Source organism: Protobothrops mucrosquamatus, unplaced genomic scaffold (genome assembly GCF_001527695.2).
Source record: "Protobothrops mucrosquamatus isolate PMUCROS unplaced genomic scaffold, P.Mucros_1.0 scaffold_177, whole genome shotgun sequence".
In the NCBI taxonomy this organism is placed as follows: domain Eukaryota; kingdom Metazoa; phylum Chordata; class Lepidosauria; order Squamata; family Viperidae; genus Protobothrops; species Protobothrops mucrosquamatus.
This window is the reverse complement of record NW_015386253.1, coordinates 3,220,072-3,238,365: the sequence shown is the minus strand read 5'-3', so window position 1 is coordinate 3,238,365 and position 18,294 is coordinate 3,220,072. Positions and strand designations below refer to the sequence as shown.

The 18,294-nt window shown below is 38.6% G+C and overlaps 1 protein-coding gene across 1 annotated transcript in view; it reads right to left on the bottom strand.

The window, feature by feature from the left end:
• TOPBP1 (DNA topoisomerase II binding protein 1) overlaps nucleotides 1-5,486 on the bottom strand; it is a 45,786-nt gene extending 40,300 nt beyond the window's left edge. The window contains exons 1-5 of the mRNA XM_015823079.1: nucleotides 5,405-5,486; nucleotides 4,188-4,322; nucleotides 3,212-3,355; nucleotides 2,414-2,595; nucleotides 1,344-1,537 (exon numbers count right to left, since the gene is read on the bottom strand). Coding sequence (XP_015678565.1) covers nucleotides 1,344-1,537; nucleotides 2,414-2,595; nucleotides 3,212-3,355; nucleotides 4,188-4,322; nucleotides 5,405-5,485 — 736 coding nt within the window. The 5' untranslated portion in view covers nucleotide 5,486. The remainder of the gene's footprint in view (nucleotides 1-1,343; nucleotides 1,538-2,413; nucleotides 2,596-3,211; nucleotides 3,356-4,187; nucleotides 4,323-5,404) is intronic.
• Nucleotides 5,487-18,294: the final 12,808 nt, after the last annotated feature.

Genomic DNA, 18,294 nt, shown 5'->3' with positions numbered 1-18,294 from the left:
ATTTATATTTATAAATCTTGCTCCCTTCCTTCCCCTCCTTAAGGAAAGTTTCCAACCATTCAAAATAGATTTTTAAGACTCCTTTCATTTGCCAAAAGTGAGGTCTGGATGGAAGGTCAGTCAGTTTTCATTTTTTTTAAGTTCCAGTGTTAATTTTCAGATCAATGTAATTTGCTAAATAAATGTGAAAATGCAGGCACCATAGCCTGTCATTTCAATTTAGCAGGCTGTTGTTCAAAATTCCCATTGTTCTTATACAGAAGACCTGAACTATAAAAAAAACTCTGGAGAAAAAATGTCAATAGCTACTTTTTTCAGTAGCCTAATGTGCAGCTTTATTTCAAGAAGACATCTTATTATCCAAACTAAGTTAACTACAATGTATTCATCCTTTAAAGTTTTCCTTTAAAGAAAATTCAGAAATTTAAGCCTATATGGACAATAGTCACTCTATTCTGGAGAACTGTAATCAGATATACTGGTGACTGATGTATTTTCAGGTTTGATTTAAAATGCTGGCATCATCTTTTAAATTCTGAGCACTTTTAGCTTGAGTTACCCAAAATATCTTTTCCATGTTAATACTTCCAAGCCTTCTTTACAAGTAATCAAATATTTATTAGTCAGTGACCAGCCTTCCTTATGTCCTACCTATAATACAAGTAGGCATACATAAAGAATAGGACTTTGTTAGATATAGTCTGTCACTTACACAGGGAATGTGCCACATCCGTTTATTATAGCTTTCAAGCAGTTTGTAAAAATTTACCCCTTTATATTGGTCTATAATTGTACTTAGTATTCTACTTGATTGTTCCATGTATGAAGCCTTCTGGTTAAGTATTTTATCATTGCTTTTATTATTGTTTTTAACCTTGTGTTTATGTATTATGCTTCCAAATTCTGTTGCATGATTTGGAGGGATTTAATAGAACATATGAAATATATTTTTAAATGAATCTAATTATGTTATAGACTTCTTCTATTTTCATATCAAAATCCCTTTAATAAATGCTGGGGAAAGTGGCAGAAAGTCACATGAAATTCAGAAATGCAACATTAACATAAAGGCAGTATTTGAAGAACTCTAAATTAAGTTTAAAACATTTTTATTTTCATTGCCATAAAAAGCTGTCCATTGTCAGTTGAAGTACTACACAAAAATATCACTAATACAATTTGTTTGCAGCAAATCCAGTAGAAAGTAATATGATACATTCTACATTCAAAATTTAAGCCCAGTACAAAGTGAAATCTGATTCTCTGTCTGCAAATATTTACACAAATACAAACCTCTTGAACTCAACCTAACAAGAAATATATGTCAAAGATTTCTTGTTTACCTTTTGGTTCTTGAACAATAAGATGTGTACATTCATTCATCTTCAGTTGCCCTGTATATTGACCACCATTCTCAGTGGTGAGACGTTGCACTTCTTGTCTATCCATGCTGCTTAAACCAGTTACGCAGATTGTACAACCAAGAAATGGAGGACACAGAAAGTCTCCCATATTTATATCTGTGTATCTAATGATCCTTTTGAAAACAAGAATAATTATGTCTCTTGATCTTTTTTTGGAAAAACAGTGATGAATGCAGACTTCTTTGAATACAGACAATGATGTTAATGCATCTATTTCAGAGGTGTGCTACTCTGATTTTAACTAATGTGGCTTTTTGGAGCCAGAGTCCAAAAAGTACGTAAGACTAGAAGCAGGACTAAACTTGATTTAATTTATATGTACATAAATTAAATTGACAGCCAGTTTGATGCAGTGGTTAAGGCATCAAATTACAAAATGGAAGACTCTGAATTTAGTCCTGCCTTAGGCATAAAAACACATGAGTGACTTTGGGCCAGTCATTTTCTTTCATCCCTAGGAAGAAGGCATGAACAAACCATTTCCAAAGTGATGCCAAAAAAATTGCAGGAACTTAACTACTAGCAACTGGCTGGACAAGGCTGCCTGAAGGGGACAGAGAAAAAAAACCCTACATTACAGTTAGTAAGATTATTCCATACATTTATAAGTGTCCTTCCTGTCTCATTAAAAATAAGAATTTGTTGGGAACTTTTGGAGTGACACTGGAGCTTGCACTCAAGCTTATGTTTGGTCTGACTTAAGACCTGATTATTCTAATGGGTTTATTCAAAATTTGATTAAATTTTTACCCAGGACAATAAGGGTTCTGTGTTAGTAACTGAAAAGAATACATATTTGGTTGTATAAATTTAGATGTTAAGGACATCATTCTTACATTTTTATATTTTCCCCATCAACAGGGTGTGTTTCTTTGTAAAATTTCTCATTAAAGCATGCTCCTTTTGTAACAAGAATGTTAATTCTTTATTTAAAAATATTGCAGGTCAGAATTGTTCAGGTAGTTCAAATGCATACACAATTATCTTACCTGTGCTGTGATTTATCCCACAATGTTTTTATCCAAGTGGGGAGCAAAATGGGTTTTTTAAGATTAGCAGCAACTAAATATTTTTTGCTTCCAACTTCTCCAGCTATAAGATGAGTTACTAATACATTAAGATCTCTGTATACACGGCCACCCATCAACTGTACATTTTCATGGACTTCCTCCTATGGGAAAAAAACACTAGTAGATAAAAGTACAAGTCACATAGAGCTGCTAGTTATCTTCAATATAAACAATGCCACATTTCAATAATTTTCATAGAAGTATAACTAAACCAACTAAACCAATGGAGTGTTCTATTTTACGTTATTACTGTAACGTAAAATACTGATAAATTTGAGAAGATTCAGGAGAAAAGTTATAAACTTTGGAAGATTATATAAATAGCAAAAGAACTTACTGAGAATAAGTAACTTGGGACTGAGAAGAAAAAAAACTTCAAATATTTGAAATGACACTTAAAAATGACCTTGCTCTCTTGCCAAAGCAAGGATAAATGCTATTAACCAATCATGTTATACCTTAAATATATTAAGGCAATTTATTTCTAAAATAACTTACGTGTAAAAGTAGGATTGAAGAATTTTTGAAGTTATTAAACATCTGTTGGTGTTTTAATAAAATAATAAAGAAATCTGATCCCTTTTATTTTGAATTTTATGCTTCTATACCTATTCTACAGTTAACTGATAATTAACATGGCTAGAAGTCAAACATAACTTTATAAACATTGAGAAGATAAACCTCCTCTATGAATCTGAATTCTATGTAATATTTTACCCTTGTTTCCTTTGGAAGACTTGTACAAGATACTGTTACATCAGCCATTGTCATATTAAATACTGGATGATCAGCCTTTGGCACACATAGTTGATTTTGCATACAGTAGATAACCACCTGTGGCCCCACAATCCTACAACCAAGCTGAAAAAGATAAAGGAAGAAAATTAATAGTTCTTTTTTCACAAAGCAATTTCCCAGCCACTTAATATGTACTATTATCTGAAACAGTATCCATGCAAATAGCTTCGCAATTTTTCAAAAGATCAATACATTCAAATAGTCATTTTTTTCTCTCTAACTCAGGCATGTCAAACTTGCGACGTCATGTGACGCCACGCAACGTATCGAGCTGGTTTTGCCATTGCCTGCAATGGGGTGGGCACGGCTTCCACGTGACGCATCCGGCTTGCGGACCGGCAGTTTGACACCCCTGCTCTAACTAACTATACATTCTTCAAGAAGTATGGTAGAAAGTGGTTATAAAAGGCTAAATTGGAATATGCTAATTGGAATTAAATAAAACCTAAAAACAGGACTTGGATATGTATAACCTAAATGTTATTCACAAATGTATGGATTGATTGAACTTTAGCTAGAAATCTATTAATATGAATATGATATAATATTTGTTGGAAATTAGAGAGGGAACCTTTATTGATGTAACCTGAGATGTACATGAATGATTTTGTTATTGGACTATTGACTACCCTATCACCACGCTGCTTCCTAAGTACTTGGATATAAGTACTTTATTAATTGGAAAAATTAATAAAACTTGTATATAACAAAGAAATATAGTAGAAAGAAAAATTGGCACTAAAATTTTAACCCATCATCATTTGTTGGTTATTTGTTTAATAGCCAAATACAGAAATGGAATGCAACAAAATTCAGTACACTGTAATTCATCTGATTATGTGTCATCACTTTACCAAGATATGACAAAAAATAACAATATAAATAAAATGCAAACCTTTTGAAGATGATTAAAAACAATGCCACTAAACTGATCACATATATAAAGGGATTTGTCATTCTCTTGTATTCTAAGTGCAGCTTCCTTATCAAGAATCTGAAGACATTCTTCTGACTGAAATTCTTTGATGGACTGCAAAATACACAAGCAGCAAATAACTCAATGCAAAAAGCATTCTCTTTACTTCAAAGCAATTTTCTCAAAATCACTGCTATCCAATTTCTAGCAGCTCATGAGCCAAATTGGATTTGTGCAGCATGGTAAACATGAGCAAGGCCAGTTTTCACTTTCTTTATTTCTATCAAGCCTTTATTATTTTTACAAATGACTCAAGGCTCTGAACATATCTAGCACATCTTCCTGCACCTCTTTTCCCCAAAACAACCCTGTGAGGTGAGTTGGACTGAGAATAAGTGATTGGCCCAAGGTTATCCAGCTGGCTTTCATGGTCAAGATGGACGTGAACTTGTGATCTCTTGCTTTCTTGCCTGATGCCTTAATCACTAGATCAAACTAGACCAACCAAGCTTTAATGTTGTTATTACTGTAAAATTAATTTTAAATGTTGTTTTATGTTGAGGGAAGTAGAAAAATCATTCCCAAAAAATAGTTTTTCAGTAGGAAACATTATGTCACTGAGATATTTTTCCTATACTAATCAAAAATGCTGCAGGCATTTGCAGGAAGTTGAAACTAATATTTCTCAGTAAAGTTGCATTTTAGTCCTTGCTGTGAACATTGACCATATTCATAATTACCTGATACCAAGTTACTGTCCTATGGTTTGTTTTTATGAAGAAAAAGAATTATACATCTTTATATGAAGCTTTTATTTCATTAACATTGGCTGAGTAGAGTAAGGTTTCACTGCATCCAAAACTTCCAGAACACTCAGGCATATAACTTTATTTAACAAATTATATTTAAAACTAAAGATGCTTACTTTATACCTATTCATGCAAAATTGCTGTTTAATATTTCAATACACAAATCTCATTTGATTCAATTCACTTGCACTTAGGATAGACCCACTGAAATCAGTGGGACAGTTAGTCATAACTATAGATACCAAAATTCTTCCTGTCTAGTTATTATGAAGAAAAAGAGCACTAAGAAATTCCTGCTATAAAAACATATATTTAATGACTATAACTAGTCTTTTAATGACTATAACTAACTTACTAGATGGTTTTAAACACATTAAATAAGCATACCTCAAGGGCTTGAAGAAAAAATTCTGAACTTTCTGCAGTTTTTATAAACTTCACAACATATGGCTCCTTGCTACCTTTCATTGTTTAACTAATAAAGAAAAAAGAAAGAAGTCATTAGGTCTTTTTAAAAAATAAATAAAAAGCAGATCAATGGAACAATCATCTGTAAAGAACTATATCCAAGGAACATTTTAGGTAGTTTGACTATCAATATTTTTATGAATCAAATAATGGTCAATTGTTGAACTATAATATTAAAAAAACACCTTTCATTTGTTAAAATAGAGGTAATTCTCGACTTCATTTAGTGACTGTTTGAAGTTACAGCGGCATTGAAAAAAGTGACTTATGACTATTTTTCACGCTTACGAATGTTGCAGCACACTCATGGTCAAAACTCAGAAGTTTAGCAACTGACTCTTATTTATGATGATTGCAGTGTCCTGGGGGTGTCACTTTTTATGGCCTTCTAATAAGCAAAGTCAATGGGGAGGCCAGATTCACTTAACAATCATGTTATTAACTTAACTACAGGTATTCATTTAACAATTGTGGCAAGAAAGGTCATAAAGTGAAGCAAAATTAACTACTGTCTCATTTAGCAACAAAAATTTTGGGCTCAATTGTAGTCATAAGTCAAGGACTACTTGTACAGACAAAAATCACAGATCTGATCAGTGATGAGTGATCCTATCCTCTAAAAACATTTCGACTGACATTAATTATCTGTAAAATAATTATTACTTGGGCAACTTTGGAACAATTTATCGAACCAACCTACAGAGTTGCTGCTGCAGGAGAAAATACAAGAGAGCACTATATATGGGACCTTAATTTTCTATATTAAGGTTGGATAGAAATCTAATAAAGAAGAAAATAAATGATTCTTTTTCTAGTTCTTGTGTTGTATTCCTTTTTTCCAGTAAAACTATACAGGAAATCTAACAGCCTAGATCTTCTCTAAAGAGTTACAGCACACACAAATACATATGATAAAATCTTAAGGGAACTATCTAATTATAAAGCAGCTGATTGTAGCATCCTTTTTTTATATGGATAGGTGTTTAATGCTCCCTAAGTATAAAATCATTCAGAGTACAGAAGGAAATGGAAAATCAGGGGGGGGGGGTTTGCAAATCATTGTAATCTAACTCAAGGGTTCCCAAAGTTTCCCATACTCACTGTATCAATCCTTTCCCCTCCCCAGCTAAATAATGGAAATAAACAAACAAATAAATCTGCCTTGACTAGCAGATGATTTTGACATATGGCTATTCCTGCAGGTTTAACCATTTTTAAAAACTTGCTCTGAGTTTTGTGTGGCTCACACAGGACCTTTTCTTGTTTATCATGCAAAATATTGGAAAGAGAGATGATGTAATAATGCAGCAGCATGGTTTTAGATTTATATTTTACAACTGCTGTAGGTGTGAAACCATCTCAGAAATGGAAAAAGTCTCAGGAAGATGAATGAGATTAGACAGGCAAGAAGGATCCTCCTTCTCACTCTTCAGAAGTCCTACAATTCGGTTTTTTTTCCCTGTGCCATCCCTGCCCTAATTTGGGGCCTTCCAGATGTGTGGACCTATACACACACATCCCATCATTCCCAATTAGCAGATCACCTGCTGAAAGTTTATGAAGGTTTGGGGTGACGATGGGAGATATAGTTCCACACACTTGGAAGGCTCCGGATCCAATAAAGTCGCCTCAAACGCTTTAGTATCCGAGATAGATCGCGATTTGACTTAGCACAGAAAAACCTATCCCTAATCTCAGACATGGGCGACGATTCTGCATTCTCCCGCCCCCAACCTGAGAAACCGCAGTAGAAACCGTTGTAAAGAAAAGGGGGAGACGGAGAAAAACAGGGAATTTAGGGGAGAGAGGAAGGCAGAAGCGGTGTGAGACAATTTTTTTTCTTACACCTCTTCCCCGCTCCCGCTCCCCTCCTTCTCCGGCCTTCAGTCAGCTATCTTCCTCGTAGTCTTTCCAAGAACTCCAATCTTCTAAAAGCTGGCGGGAAAGACCAGGATGCTAAACTACGCATGCGCCAAATGCTCCTAAACCTGTCGCCATTCTTGATTACGTATCGTCATGTGACTAGGAATTAAAGGCGCCCAGAAACGGCTGGAGAAGGGCTGTAAAAAAAAAAAAAAAAGCTTCCGGAAGTTTGTGGCTCCTTTAAGCGTTAAGAGGCGGGATTTATTTTATGCGGTTTAAGCGAGATTTCCGGTGAGTTTTTGTTTTGAGTTTGTTTTGAGGAAGTATTTGTTAAAGGGCAGCATGCAGTGTGCAAGAAAGCAATCATACCCGCAGCTAAGGAAATAGTATTTTCCCATCGTATTCGGGGGATATATGACACCTAAAGAGCCCTGCTGAATTAATTGCAAAACCTGGACGAATACTAAACGGCGTATTCAGACTTTCGATGATTCGGTGCAATATGCATCAATTGGAATTGGCATAGACTGAGGAACGTTTGCCGTTTTAAAATTATTCTTTTGGTTAGAAAATCGATTGGAGACACACACACACACACACACTGCATACAGTATTCCAAAATGCTTACTTGGAAGAACACTATACACGTTCTTATATTGTGAAAATTTATTCATTTGGTCTTATTGCCTGCTTTCCTGAATTTATTAAAGCAATTGGCAAAAGAAAGCTCAGGACTATTGTTTGGAAACATGCAGAAGAGGCCTTTATCCTGCAGTGGATGAAGGGCTAAAAGCGAACCTTTTAAAGACCAAGTGCCCAAACTGCAACCTGAAACCCATTTATGCATTGCCGGGTGCCGGGAGTGTGGCTACCATAATATAGTAAAATTGAACAATTATTAGAATAATGATGTGTCTGCATAATCACTGGGAAAATTCACTGGGAAAGGTCTCTGTCAGTAATATGTGGCAACAAACCTTCCATTCTATGCCTGTGAGAAACGTTCCTAATGTATCACAGTGTGTATTTCAATGTGTAGCCCTTTGTTCTTTAAGGAGGGGAGTATAAAAACTGAAGTCTAATCACGCCCTCCTCGTTCAGAATTGCCTATCTATAATATGCTCTGAATCTTGCGCAAATAAACTTCTCTGCTAACCCCTCTGGAATTCGTAAGAGTTCTTTCGTTTTCCACAAGAACCGAGTGGGCTGGGCTATGGTCATGGCAGTATGGGTGTGTGGCCAGGGTGGGCACGGCCACCTCGATGTTGCTCCTGGGGAGAGATGCCTGTGGGGGCCAGGCAGGATTGGAGGAGATCCAGGGGTTTTCTGGTGGCTGGGGCAGTGGGTAAGAGGCTTGTCCTGCAGGGTAAGGTGAGGCAAGGGAAGGGGCAGGGCAGGGCAAGGGTGCCATTGCCCTAGGGCAAGGCAAGGCAGGGGCCGGGGCTGGTTGCAGACAAAGGGGGGCTCTGGTGAGAAGGAGGAGGTGGAAGGGTTTAAGCAAGCTTAGCAAACAGTGCCCCCCCCAAACAAACATGCTTCATGGATAACCTCAAAGCACGACAGAAGAGACCAAAACCTGCTGCAACCACCCAGCAGATGGGAGGGGAATAAAAACCAAACAGCCCCCCTCCGCCAATCTTCAATGAAAGCCTCAGGGAAGAGCTCAGGCAGGCGGACATCTTGCTCGGCTGATGGCTTAGAGAGAAGGGCAGGTACACCCCCTCCCAAATGCTACCTTCTCACAAAAGCAGGATAAAAACTCCAAAAAGCGACAAGGAAAAAAAGTTAAAACACAAGAGTGTGTCACAATGGTTTTCTTCCCCACTTCCTTCTGAAGGTTAAATATGTAAAGACCACAAAAGAAAAAAACTTGGCTTTCTCTTGTTTTAATTCAGAAGGAAGGAGCGGGAGGATTGGGGGTGTGTGTTTGTTTTAAAAGGAAGGGAAAAGGGCTGGGGGAGCGCTGCAGGAGAAAGGCGATGGCGCAAGGCTTCTGGCTATGCAGGGGGACGTTGGGGGCGTTCTTTTTAAAAGAGCAAAATGAGGCAAAAAGTGAAAATCCCCCACTCACTCCACCTCCCAAAAACATAATAACAGAGCTTTCAATGATATAAGTTTTTATTGAAAAGTAAAAGTTTGCATTTGGCATGCTTTTAAAGAATTAATGTGATTTTTGCTGTTGTATGCCTGCTGATAATTTATCTACCCTTGGCTCATAGTTTGTAAGTTTGAGAGCAACACATGCAGCACTCAGGTCATCTGTTAGTCTGCTTCTGGTGTCAGATTTGATATAATTCAAAGCTGAAAACAGCTACTCACAAGCGTAAGATGATCCAAACAAAGTAAGGAAAGCAATCCCAAGTGCTTTCATGGATTTAAAATTATCTGGCAGAGAATTCCACACTTTGAGGATTTCGTTCTCAGAACTAACTGTGCTGTCCTTTGTCATCCCTTCCATCTTCTCTAGTGTTTCACGCAGGTCACAGAATTTATTTTTCCCTTGAAATTCTAGTAGCTCCATTTCCAGATTTCCTAAATCTAACCATTCTAAGGAGGAAAAATCAAGTTCTTCAAATTTGGCTTTATCTGGAGAAGTAAGAAAACACAGGGTTGTCTCATTGTAGATTTCCTGATGGCTTGTAGGATTGTCTGCAAATGTTGTAGAATTTTCTAAATGAACTTTTAGACTAGGAAAATATTAGCTGCCCACTTTCAAGATCTCTTTCAAAAACCTGCAGTTTTCTCTCAAATGTTTTGATATCACAAAACATCCTTTCTGCTGTTTTCCCTGCACCTTGTAATTGTTTGTTCAGTAGACTGAAGTGGTGTGTAAAGTCTGTAAAAAACATGAGGTTGGTAAGCCAGGCCATATCAGTGAGCTGTGGATATTCTTGCCCTTTTTCATGCATAAATACCCTAATTTCATCCAAGCAGGCTACAAATCTCTCCAGGACTCATCTTCTGCTCAGCCACCGGGCATTATTGTACATAAATAAACAATCATACTGTGCCTGAACCTTCTCAAGAAGTACTTAAAACTGCCGACAATTCAGAGCACGAGCGATGATGTAATTCACTATTTTTGTGACGTCTTTGAGGACATTGTCAATTTTTTTGTTGATTTCCCTGGCACAAAGAGCTTCTTGGTGTATTATACAATGGAATTGAATTACTTTATGTTTTGTTTCTTGAAGAAACAACTGTATGAAACCAGATGTTGCCCCCACCATAGAAGGTGCTCCATCACTTGTAATTGTTATGTCTTGTGACAAAAAAGCTTCCTTCACAGCATTGTAGATATCTACACCTTGTGTTCTTTCAGGCAAAGATATCAGTTTCAGCAGCTCTTCTCTCATGATGTCACCAACAGCATAACGCAAAATTACTGTCAGCCTTGCATGATTAGTGATATCTGTGCTTTCATCCAAGCACATGGAGTAACAGGCTGCCTTTTGTAAGTCAGCGGTGAGCTGCTGACTAACATCATTTGCCATGCGCTGGACTCTAACAGTATTTCTGCTCAGTGGTATCTCAGAGATGCGTTGAATAATTTTATCCTTGTTTGGGAAATCATGAAAAAGAGAATCACTCCCAGACAACATGACCTTTTTGATAATATCTCCATCAGAGAAGGGCTTACCATGTTTTGCTGTGCACAGTGAAATTTTAAAACTGGCAGCTGTCAGATGATTCATTCTGGAAAGACAGTTGGAAAAACTAAGATGCTGGGAATGATAGCTCCTCAATTTCCCTTCAAGGAACCCTTTTCTTTCAGTATCACCAAGTTGGGCAACATTTTTGTGGTTGGTTTCAAAGTGCCGTCTGACACTTGATGTGCGACACAAAACACTTTAGTTGCATAGAACACATAATGCTTTCCCACTATGTTCAATCACTCCAAATGACTGTGTCTAGGACTCTTGGAATGATCTTCCACTATCTGTTTTTATTTTTTGGCTGTAGTCATTTTTGAGTGGGTGTACAAGACTTGCAGTCTACAAAAACCCAAAATTAAAAAAAAATGAAGCAACCAATACAAATCTATCTCTAAATAACTAACACTATTGGTTAACACTAAAGAAATGGATATTCCCTGAATCAACAATCTAGGAGGGGGGAATTAAACAATAAAAGCAATGTCTTAGATTTTACAGGTTGTTGGAAAAGTACTAATTCATTTTACCAGATACTGAAAATAGCAGAGAAATCTGAAAGCAGAATGCCTGTATTAGCAGATGCAACTGATATAAAATCTGGACAAAGAATGATCAATAAAGCATTCTTGGTTGTCTATTTTATGTTTCCTAAAAAGCTGTAACCAACTTCCTCACTTAACTTTGCAACTCCTGTAGGTCCCACGCCATTCCACATACCTGCAAGAAAGCAGCTGCAATCCAGATACTCTAACAGGGCTTTTCCAGTCGCCTAGAAGGTTTCAAAAGCTTGATATAAACTTGATGACCCCCCCAAAGGAAAAAAGTGATAAAGTACAGTAGTCCTCACCTTACAACAGTTCACTTAGTGACTGTTTAAAGTGACAACGGCACTTAAAAAAGTGACTTAAAGTGTGATTTTTCACACTCTGGCGCATGCATGTCCACCCCTCGCTGCTGCCACGAGGCTGGGCAGCCGGTGAGTGTTGGGGCCTGCTGAGGCCATCGGCCAGCTGAGGCAGTTTCAGACACCAGGTGCCCCCCACCATTGCCATTGCCCCAAGAGGCTGGGCAACCAGTGAGTGTGAATGCTGCCTCGTTGGGGCCTGCTGAGGCCAGTGGCCAGCTGAGGCAGCTTCAGACACCAGGCTGCCCCCCCACCATTGCCACTGCCCCAAGAGGCTGGCAACCTTGTGAATGCTGCCTCATTGGGGCCTGCTGAGGCCAGCGGCCAGCTGAAGCAGCTTCAGACACCAGGCCGGCCCCTCATACCATTGCCACCGCCGTCTGAGGCAAGGCAGCCCCCCCACTGCCATTACCGCTCTGCTGCTATCGCCAAACAAGGGCAAAGCAAGGCAAGGCACCTCCCGTCCCATTACCGCTCTGCTGCTGTCGCTGAACGAGGGCAAGGCAAGGCACCCCCCGCCCCATTACCACTGTACTGCCATCGCCGAACAAGGCAAGGCAAGGAACACACCCCGCCCCTATACTGCCGTCGCCGAACAAGGCTGAGGCAAGGCAAGGCACCCCCCTGCCCTGTCAGCTCATGTTTGCTCGCTCGCTGTCCACTCCGACTCGTCCTCACTCGCTTGCTGTCTGCAGCAAATGCTGCTTCCACTGAAAGTTGCTCCCTTTATAGACTCTTGCTTATTCCCAGACTGCACATGCACAGAGAGGAGGAGGGAGCAGCTCGGCCCAGCAATGGCTCATGTGCCACCAGAGACAGCTCCGTGTGCCACCTGTGGCACACGTGTCATAGGTTCGCCACCATGGGGCTAAAATGATGATGACATTGTGGGAAGAATCCAGAGAAATATTTTGGGAAATATTAAAAAGGCAGAATATATTTCCCCAAAGGATTTTGAAGGCAGAAACCACCACCCCCAAGTCTCTATGCCCTAGGCAAAAACCAGGTCTGCGGAAATGCAGATGTGATAATCTTGTCAGAAAGATTGGAGTCAGGAAGCTGGGATTAGAAAGAAAGATCCCTAGAATCAACAATCTCTCACACCAAAAATTCCAACAGTCATCAGCTACAGCCCCAGGGAAGCAGGATATGACCGTTGGGACATAATAGGATTAACCCACCACCATCAGAATACCAGAAAGGCACATTCAGCCTCAGATCAAAGTTCATGTCATAGGAACAACTCCAAACAAAAGTCCAAGAAGGTATAAAAACCCACTCCCTACTACACGTAGTCAGTTCTTTTTTTACAGAGCCATCTTTCTGCCTGGCTCTCCTCTTCAATAAACTACAACCTTCTTTCTAAAGCAGTCTCCATGTTGTTTATTTCCGGCTTGAACAGGACCCTGATGAAGATTTTTCCTTCAACAACATAAAATCTAATTAGCATTTTTATGTATGTAAAGAATCTTAGCTTAGAATCCTAATACATCCCAATGAGACTCTGAACACAGGTTTATTATTTTGTTCAAAGGAATAAGCTGGGTGTCTCAATCTCTTGATTATTCTCTTGATTATTTGTTCAAAGGAATAAGCTGGGTGTCTCACACTGCTGTGTGACAGAGGAGAGTGAGAACAACCTAATCAGAAAAAATCTGATTTTATAACTAATACACATTACAAAGTTCCTGCCTATCTAAAAAGTTCCTTTCAATTTCCTTATCTATTCTAGCTCAGTTACATTTCTACATCTCTAAACCTGAATACAGAATAGCTCAATAGCTGGCAATTAGCCCAGAAACTTAACTTGTTATTTCTTCTAGCCCAGCCTAGGCAGAAGAGGAAAGGCAAAAGATACTTTTCCAAGGAGAAAAAGAACGAAGTGTTGCAGATTCTTAGCTAGGCTTTCTCTATCTCTTGGAACAATACAGTTTAAAGTAACAGAAACATTTTCTTTAAAGTAACAGAAACAATTTAGAATACAATGGAATACATATAGAAAGCAAGAAGGAATAAATGAACAATATCTGGGCTATATTATACATGAAAAATTGATTATACATAAAAGATTATATTTTGAAAGATTATACTTTGCTTGATCTCTACATGTACATGATTTTTAGTCCCTCCGAAAATATAAAAAGACTAAAACTGTTGTTTGTATTCTTCAACAAACTTCATCTTCCAAAAGATCATTGAAATAATGTTCTTGTTCCGGTTTGCGATCACGGCGCTGGTGGACATGTGGCGCAATCGCTCTCTCCGCCTTCCGGTTTTCTCCCACCGGGGGACCCTGAAGAGGGTCGGAAGTCGCCCTGTAGGGGCAACGAATGCGAAGAGGACCCCCAAGTGATCGTGGAAGGGCAGCAGCCCTCCTGTTTGATCCAGGGCAGCTCTTCAAACTGACGGGGAAAAGATCAGCCATCAATATGGCCCATCATTAAGCTGCTGACAACCAAGGCCAAATTCACTAACAAGCACCATGAAAGCAACGTGGAGGAATTGGGTGAGATTTAACTTCTCTGTACCTCAAGTATTTTTCCTGTTAAAAGCTTCTTGAACACCTTTCCCCCAGCTAGGAGAGGGGGAAGGGAATTTTTTTCCACCCTCTAAAATGGCAGCATCTGACTACTTGGGGAAACAAAGCATTGAAAAGTATAATTTAATATAATTGGACTTACCTTCTTTTGGAATTTGGGGACCCAAAAAATTCCTATTCTTACGGGGACCTGCTATTTTATTTACTTGTAAAAAAGAAGAAAAAGAACTTAAATTGGATAAAAATCTAGCCCGGGATTTGAAAAAGACTTTAAATGCTATCGGGGACATTTTGTGGTGAAGCTTGGTACAGCAATCTATTACTTTTGACGAAGAGACTTGCTCATAGCCCAGATTTGACCTTGGTATTACCTAAGAGAGATTAAAAGCTGAGAGAGCAGCTGGGCAGTGAAAGTGGTTTTTAGGAATTGTGGAGGTGAACACTTGCTGACTCTTGTTTAATAAATAGCCTTCTATAACCTAAAAGGCCATCTATAACCAGTGCTTCATATGTTTTCTGAGGTTTTCGCGGGTGTTTGTATGTAGGTCTTTGGTTATTCGGGTTTTCTCCCGTGTAAAATTGGAAGTGTCTTGGCGACGTTTCGACGAAGTCCCATTCATCATCTTCAGGCTGGTGTCTTCAGCTTCGTGCTTCTAGGAGTAATGTGTGATCGCAGCTGTTTCTTCCTTTTAACTGCCAGTGGGGTTTGAGCTGATTGGGTGGGAGCTTGGCTGTGTTTTGATTGGGTGGAGGTGTGTTCTGATTGGTTAAGGGGCTTGGCTGTGCTCTGATTGGATGGGGGGGTTGGCTGTGCTCTGATTGGATGGGGAAGTGTTCTGTTTGGGAGGGGGCTTTGTTGTGCTTGGGTTAGTCTCAGTTGCAGGGGGATTTGAGATGGTGAGCTGCTGTTCCAGGATCTGGGCTATCAGGGCGACAACTTAAAGATGGGCCAGTTCTTCCAGAAAATTGGCAACTAAATGGTCTCCTTTAATTCAAGTAGCATCCACAAGAATGAAGGGAGATCTATTTGATGATTTAAAAGCATTGGTATGGAAGCCTGGTTGGCATATGAAGAAAGCTAGAATTAGGTTGAAAAATCGGGGTCTTTTGATTTATTAGAGAGTATCCTAAATTGTCAACCTGTGGGCTAAAGGGAAAATAGTATGAAACTAACTATTAGGAAATAGGTTTGAACTATTGATTAACCCAGATAATATAGACGATCGACTTGAGCTAGCAAAGGATACTTGATTATTAAGGTGGATGTACCAGGGTGAGAAATAGAAAACATTTACGCAATAGAATAAGAATATATTTAAGTAAGTAATATGTGTATTTTAGATATTATAATTTTTACGAAGTAGGGCAAAGGAATTTGGGTTACCCAAAACTCAAATACTATGGATATTAAAGGTTAAATGGGAGTATGGTGATTAAAAACAAAAAAATAGGTAAAATTTAATAACAGGGTATGGATTGTTTATGAAGATTTATTAAGATATGTATAAGCAAAAAATGTATTGACAAATGTGATAATGAAGTTTTCACTGAATTTGATATAATTAGAAATTCATTAGCTTAAATATAAGGTGACCAAACATCCTCCTTTAGGGAGGACAGTCCTCCTTTTTTAAGTTCTGTCCTCCCTCGAAAAGTGTCCTCCTATATGTCCTCCTTTTCGATATTTGAAGACTAATCTGCAGGGTTTTTTTTCTCATAGAATGCTCAGAACAGCGTTCCGGCACCTTTTTTTGATGGGTTTTTTTCAACTTTTGCATGAGCTGTGCTACTCCCCCTATTGGCTTTTGAAAGCCAATAGGAATTGCTGCTGAGTGCGCCAAAACACCCGGCCGGCAAACTGTGCACATGTAAGTTGTCTGCAGCGAAGGCAAATTGGCAGGAACTTTGCACCCCTCCCTGCTACCCAACTACACCATCTCCTAATTAGCCCCAAAGATACCTGGAGGAGACTGGAGCGGCGACGCCACGGTAACTTTCTCTTGATCTTTGGCCCTGCTAGGGCAATAATGGCTGCGGGCGCAAAAGGCAGGGGCAGCGGGGCTGCTGCGGGTGGGGGTGTGAGGAGCGGCGGTGGCCAGCCGCCCCCTGTGCTGTGGGAGCCATGGGGCCTGCTCTACATGGGGCTTTGCAGGATGGGCGGTGGTGCTGGCGGGGCGGCTGCAGGCGGGGTGTGTCGATGGCTGGCTGCCCCCCAGGGTCGGAGCCAGCGCAGCTGGTGCTTTGGGAGCCACGGGGCCCGCTCTACACAGCGGGGCAGCAGTGCTGGCGTGGCGGGGGCGTGGCATGTAAGCATAATTACAATATAAAATGTTATTATTACTAATGTTTTTATTATGCATTTATCATATTATAGTGTATTCTGTATTATTGTTGCAATGAATAAAATGTTTCTTTTATTTACGATATTTTTTTTTACAATTTATTTGTGTCCTCCTTTTCATTGTAAAAAAGTTGGTCACCTTATTAAATACAATATAGCAAATGTTAAGGGAAACAGAGAAAATATTTGATGATGTAACCTGAGATATGTACTAAAGATTTTGTTATTGAACTATTGATTCACCCAATCACCACGTTGCATTCCAAATACTCAAATGTAAAACTGGAAAACCAATAAAATATTATTTTTAAAAAAGAAAGAAATAATGTTCTTGACTATTTCTGAGTATTAATATTTTCCATCAATTTAAGTAAATCTGACCAATAACATCATGTACTCTCTCAATTTAAATGTTGCTGAGTTGTATTCACACAATTCAGAACTGGCCATCTTGATTGTACCAATTGTGTGTTTCAATTCAACAACTTCTGGAGGCTGCATATTTTTCCTCTTTGTTTTAAAAATTAGAATTACATTGACCATTTTTCATGTCTCAAGAATGAATGCGAATTTTAGGGAGAAATTGTATATTTTAATTAATTTACAGCTGCACACTTTAACTATTAAAAACTCTTGAGTAATACAAGAGCCCAGGGAACTTGAAGTAAATTAAATTAGAGCTAAATATCCTGCTGATCATTCACTTCCTTTCAAAAAATCGTACTTGATGTTGTAGTTATCTAGTGTTAAATATCTATGCAAGGATGCCCATATTCATGCATGCAAAGACTTTCTTCACTTCATTTTGTAATTGTTTCTTTTGTTTTATTGGGAAAAATCATTGACACTTATGTTTGCCCACTATTTAGGATAGGTTTTCAAATTTGCTCAGCCTGCAGAGTGTTAGTTGAAAACAAATTCCTGGAATTCCTGATCAAGGTGCAAAGCTCCAAGGACAAAAACTGGCTATGTTCAATTGAAATCCCCTCCCCCTTAGTTTTTCCTGGAACCCCTCTTGTTCTCCCAGGATCCAGTGGTTCTATGGAAAGTAGATTGAAAACTCTGTATTAGGAAACAACCTGTGAGCTAGAAATATAAGCCATTATTCCTGGCATCTGATGTTACTTGAGCTTAAAAACTTTTTCTTCTGGATTCTTCCAAATATTAAATCAATTGTATTGTGTATTAAAAGGGGCACAGTGATCTAATGCAGTGATTCTCAACCTTCCTAATGCCGTGACCCTTTAATACAGTTCCTCATGTTGTGGTGACCCCCAACCATAAAATTATTTTTGTTGCTACTTCAAAACTGTAATTTTGCTACTGTTATGAATCGTAATGTAAATATCTGATATGCAGGATGTATTTTCATTGTTACAAATTGAACATAATTAAAGCATAGTGATTAATCACAAAAACAAACTGGGTTTGAAGATAAGCAGTAAGATGGAAAGAAAATTAAGCAATGAAACTGAGAGTTCCTGGATTAGAATTTATTACACCATC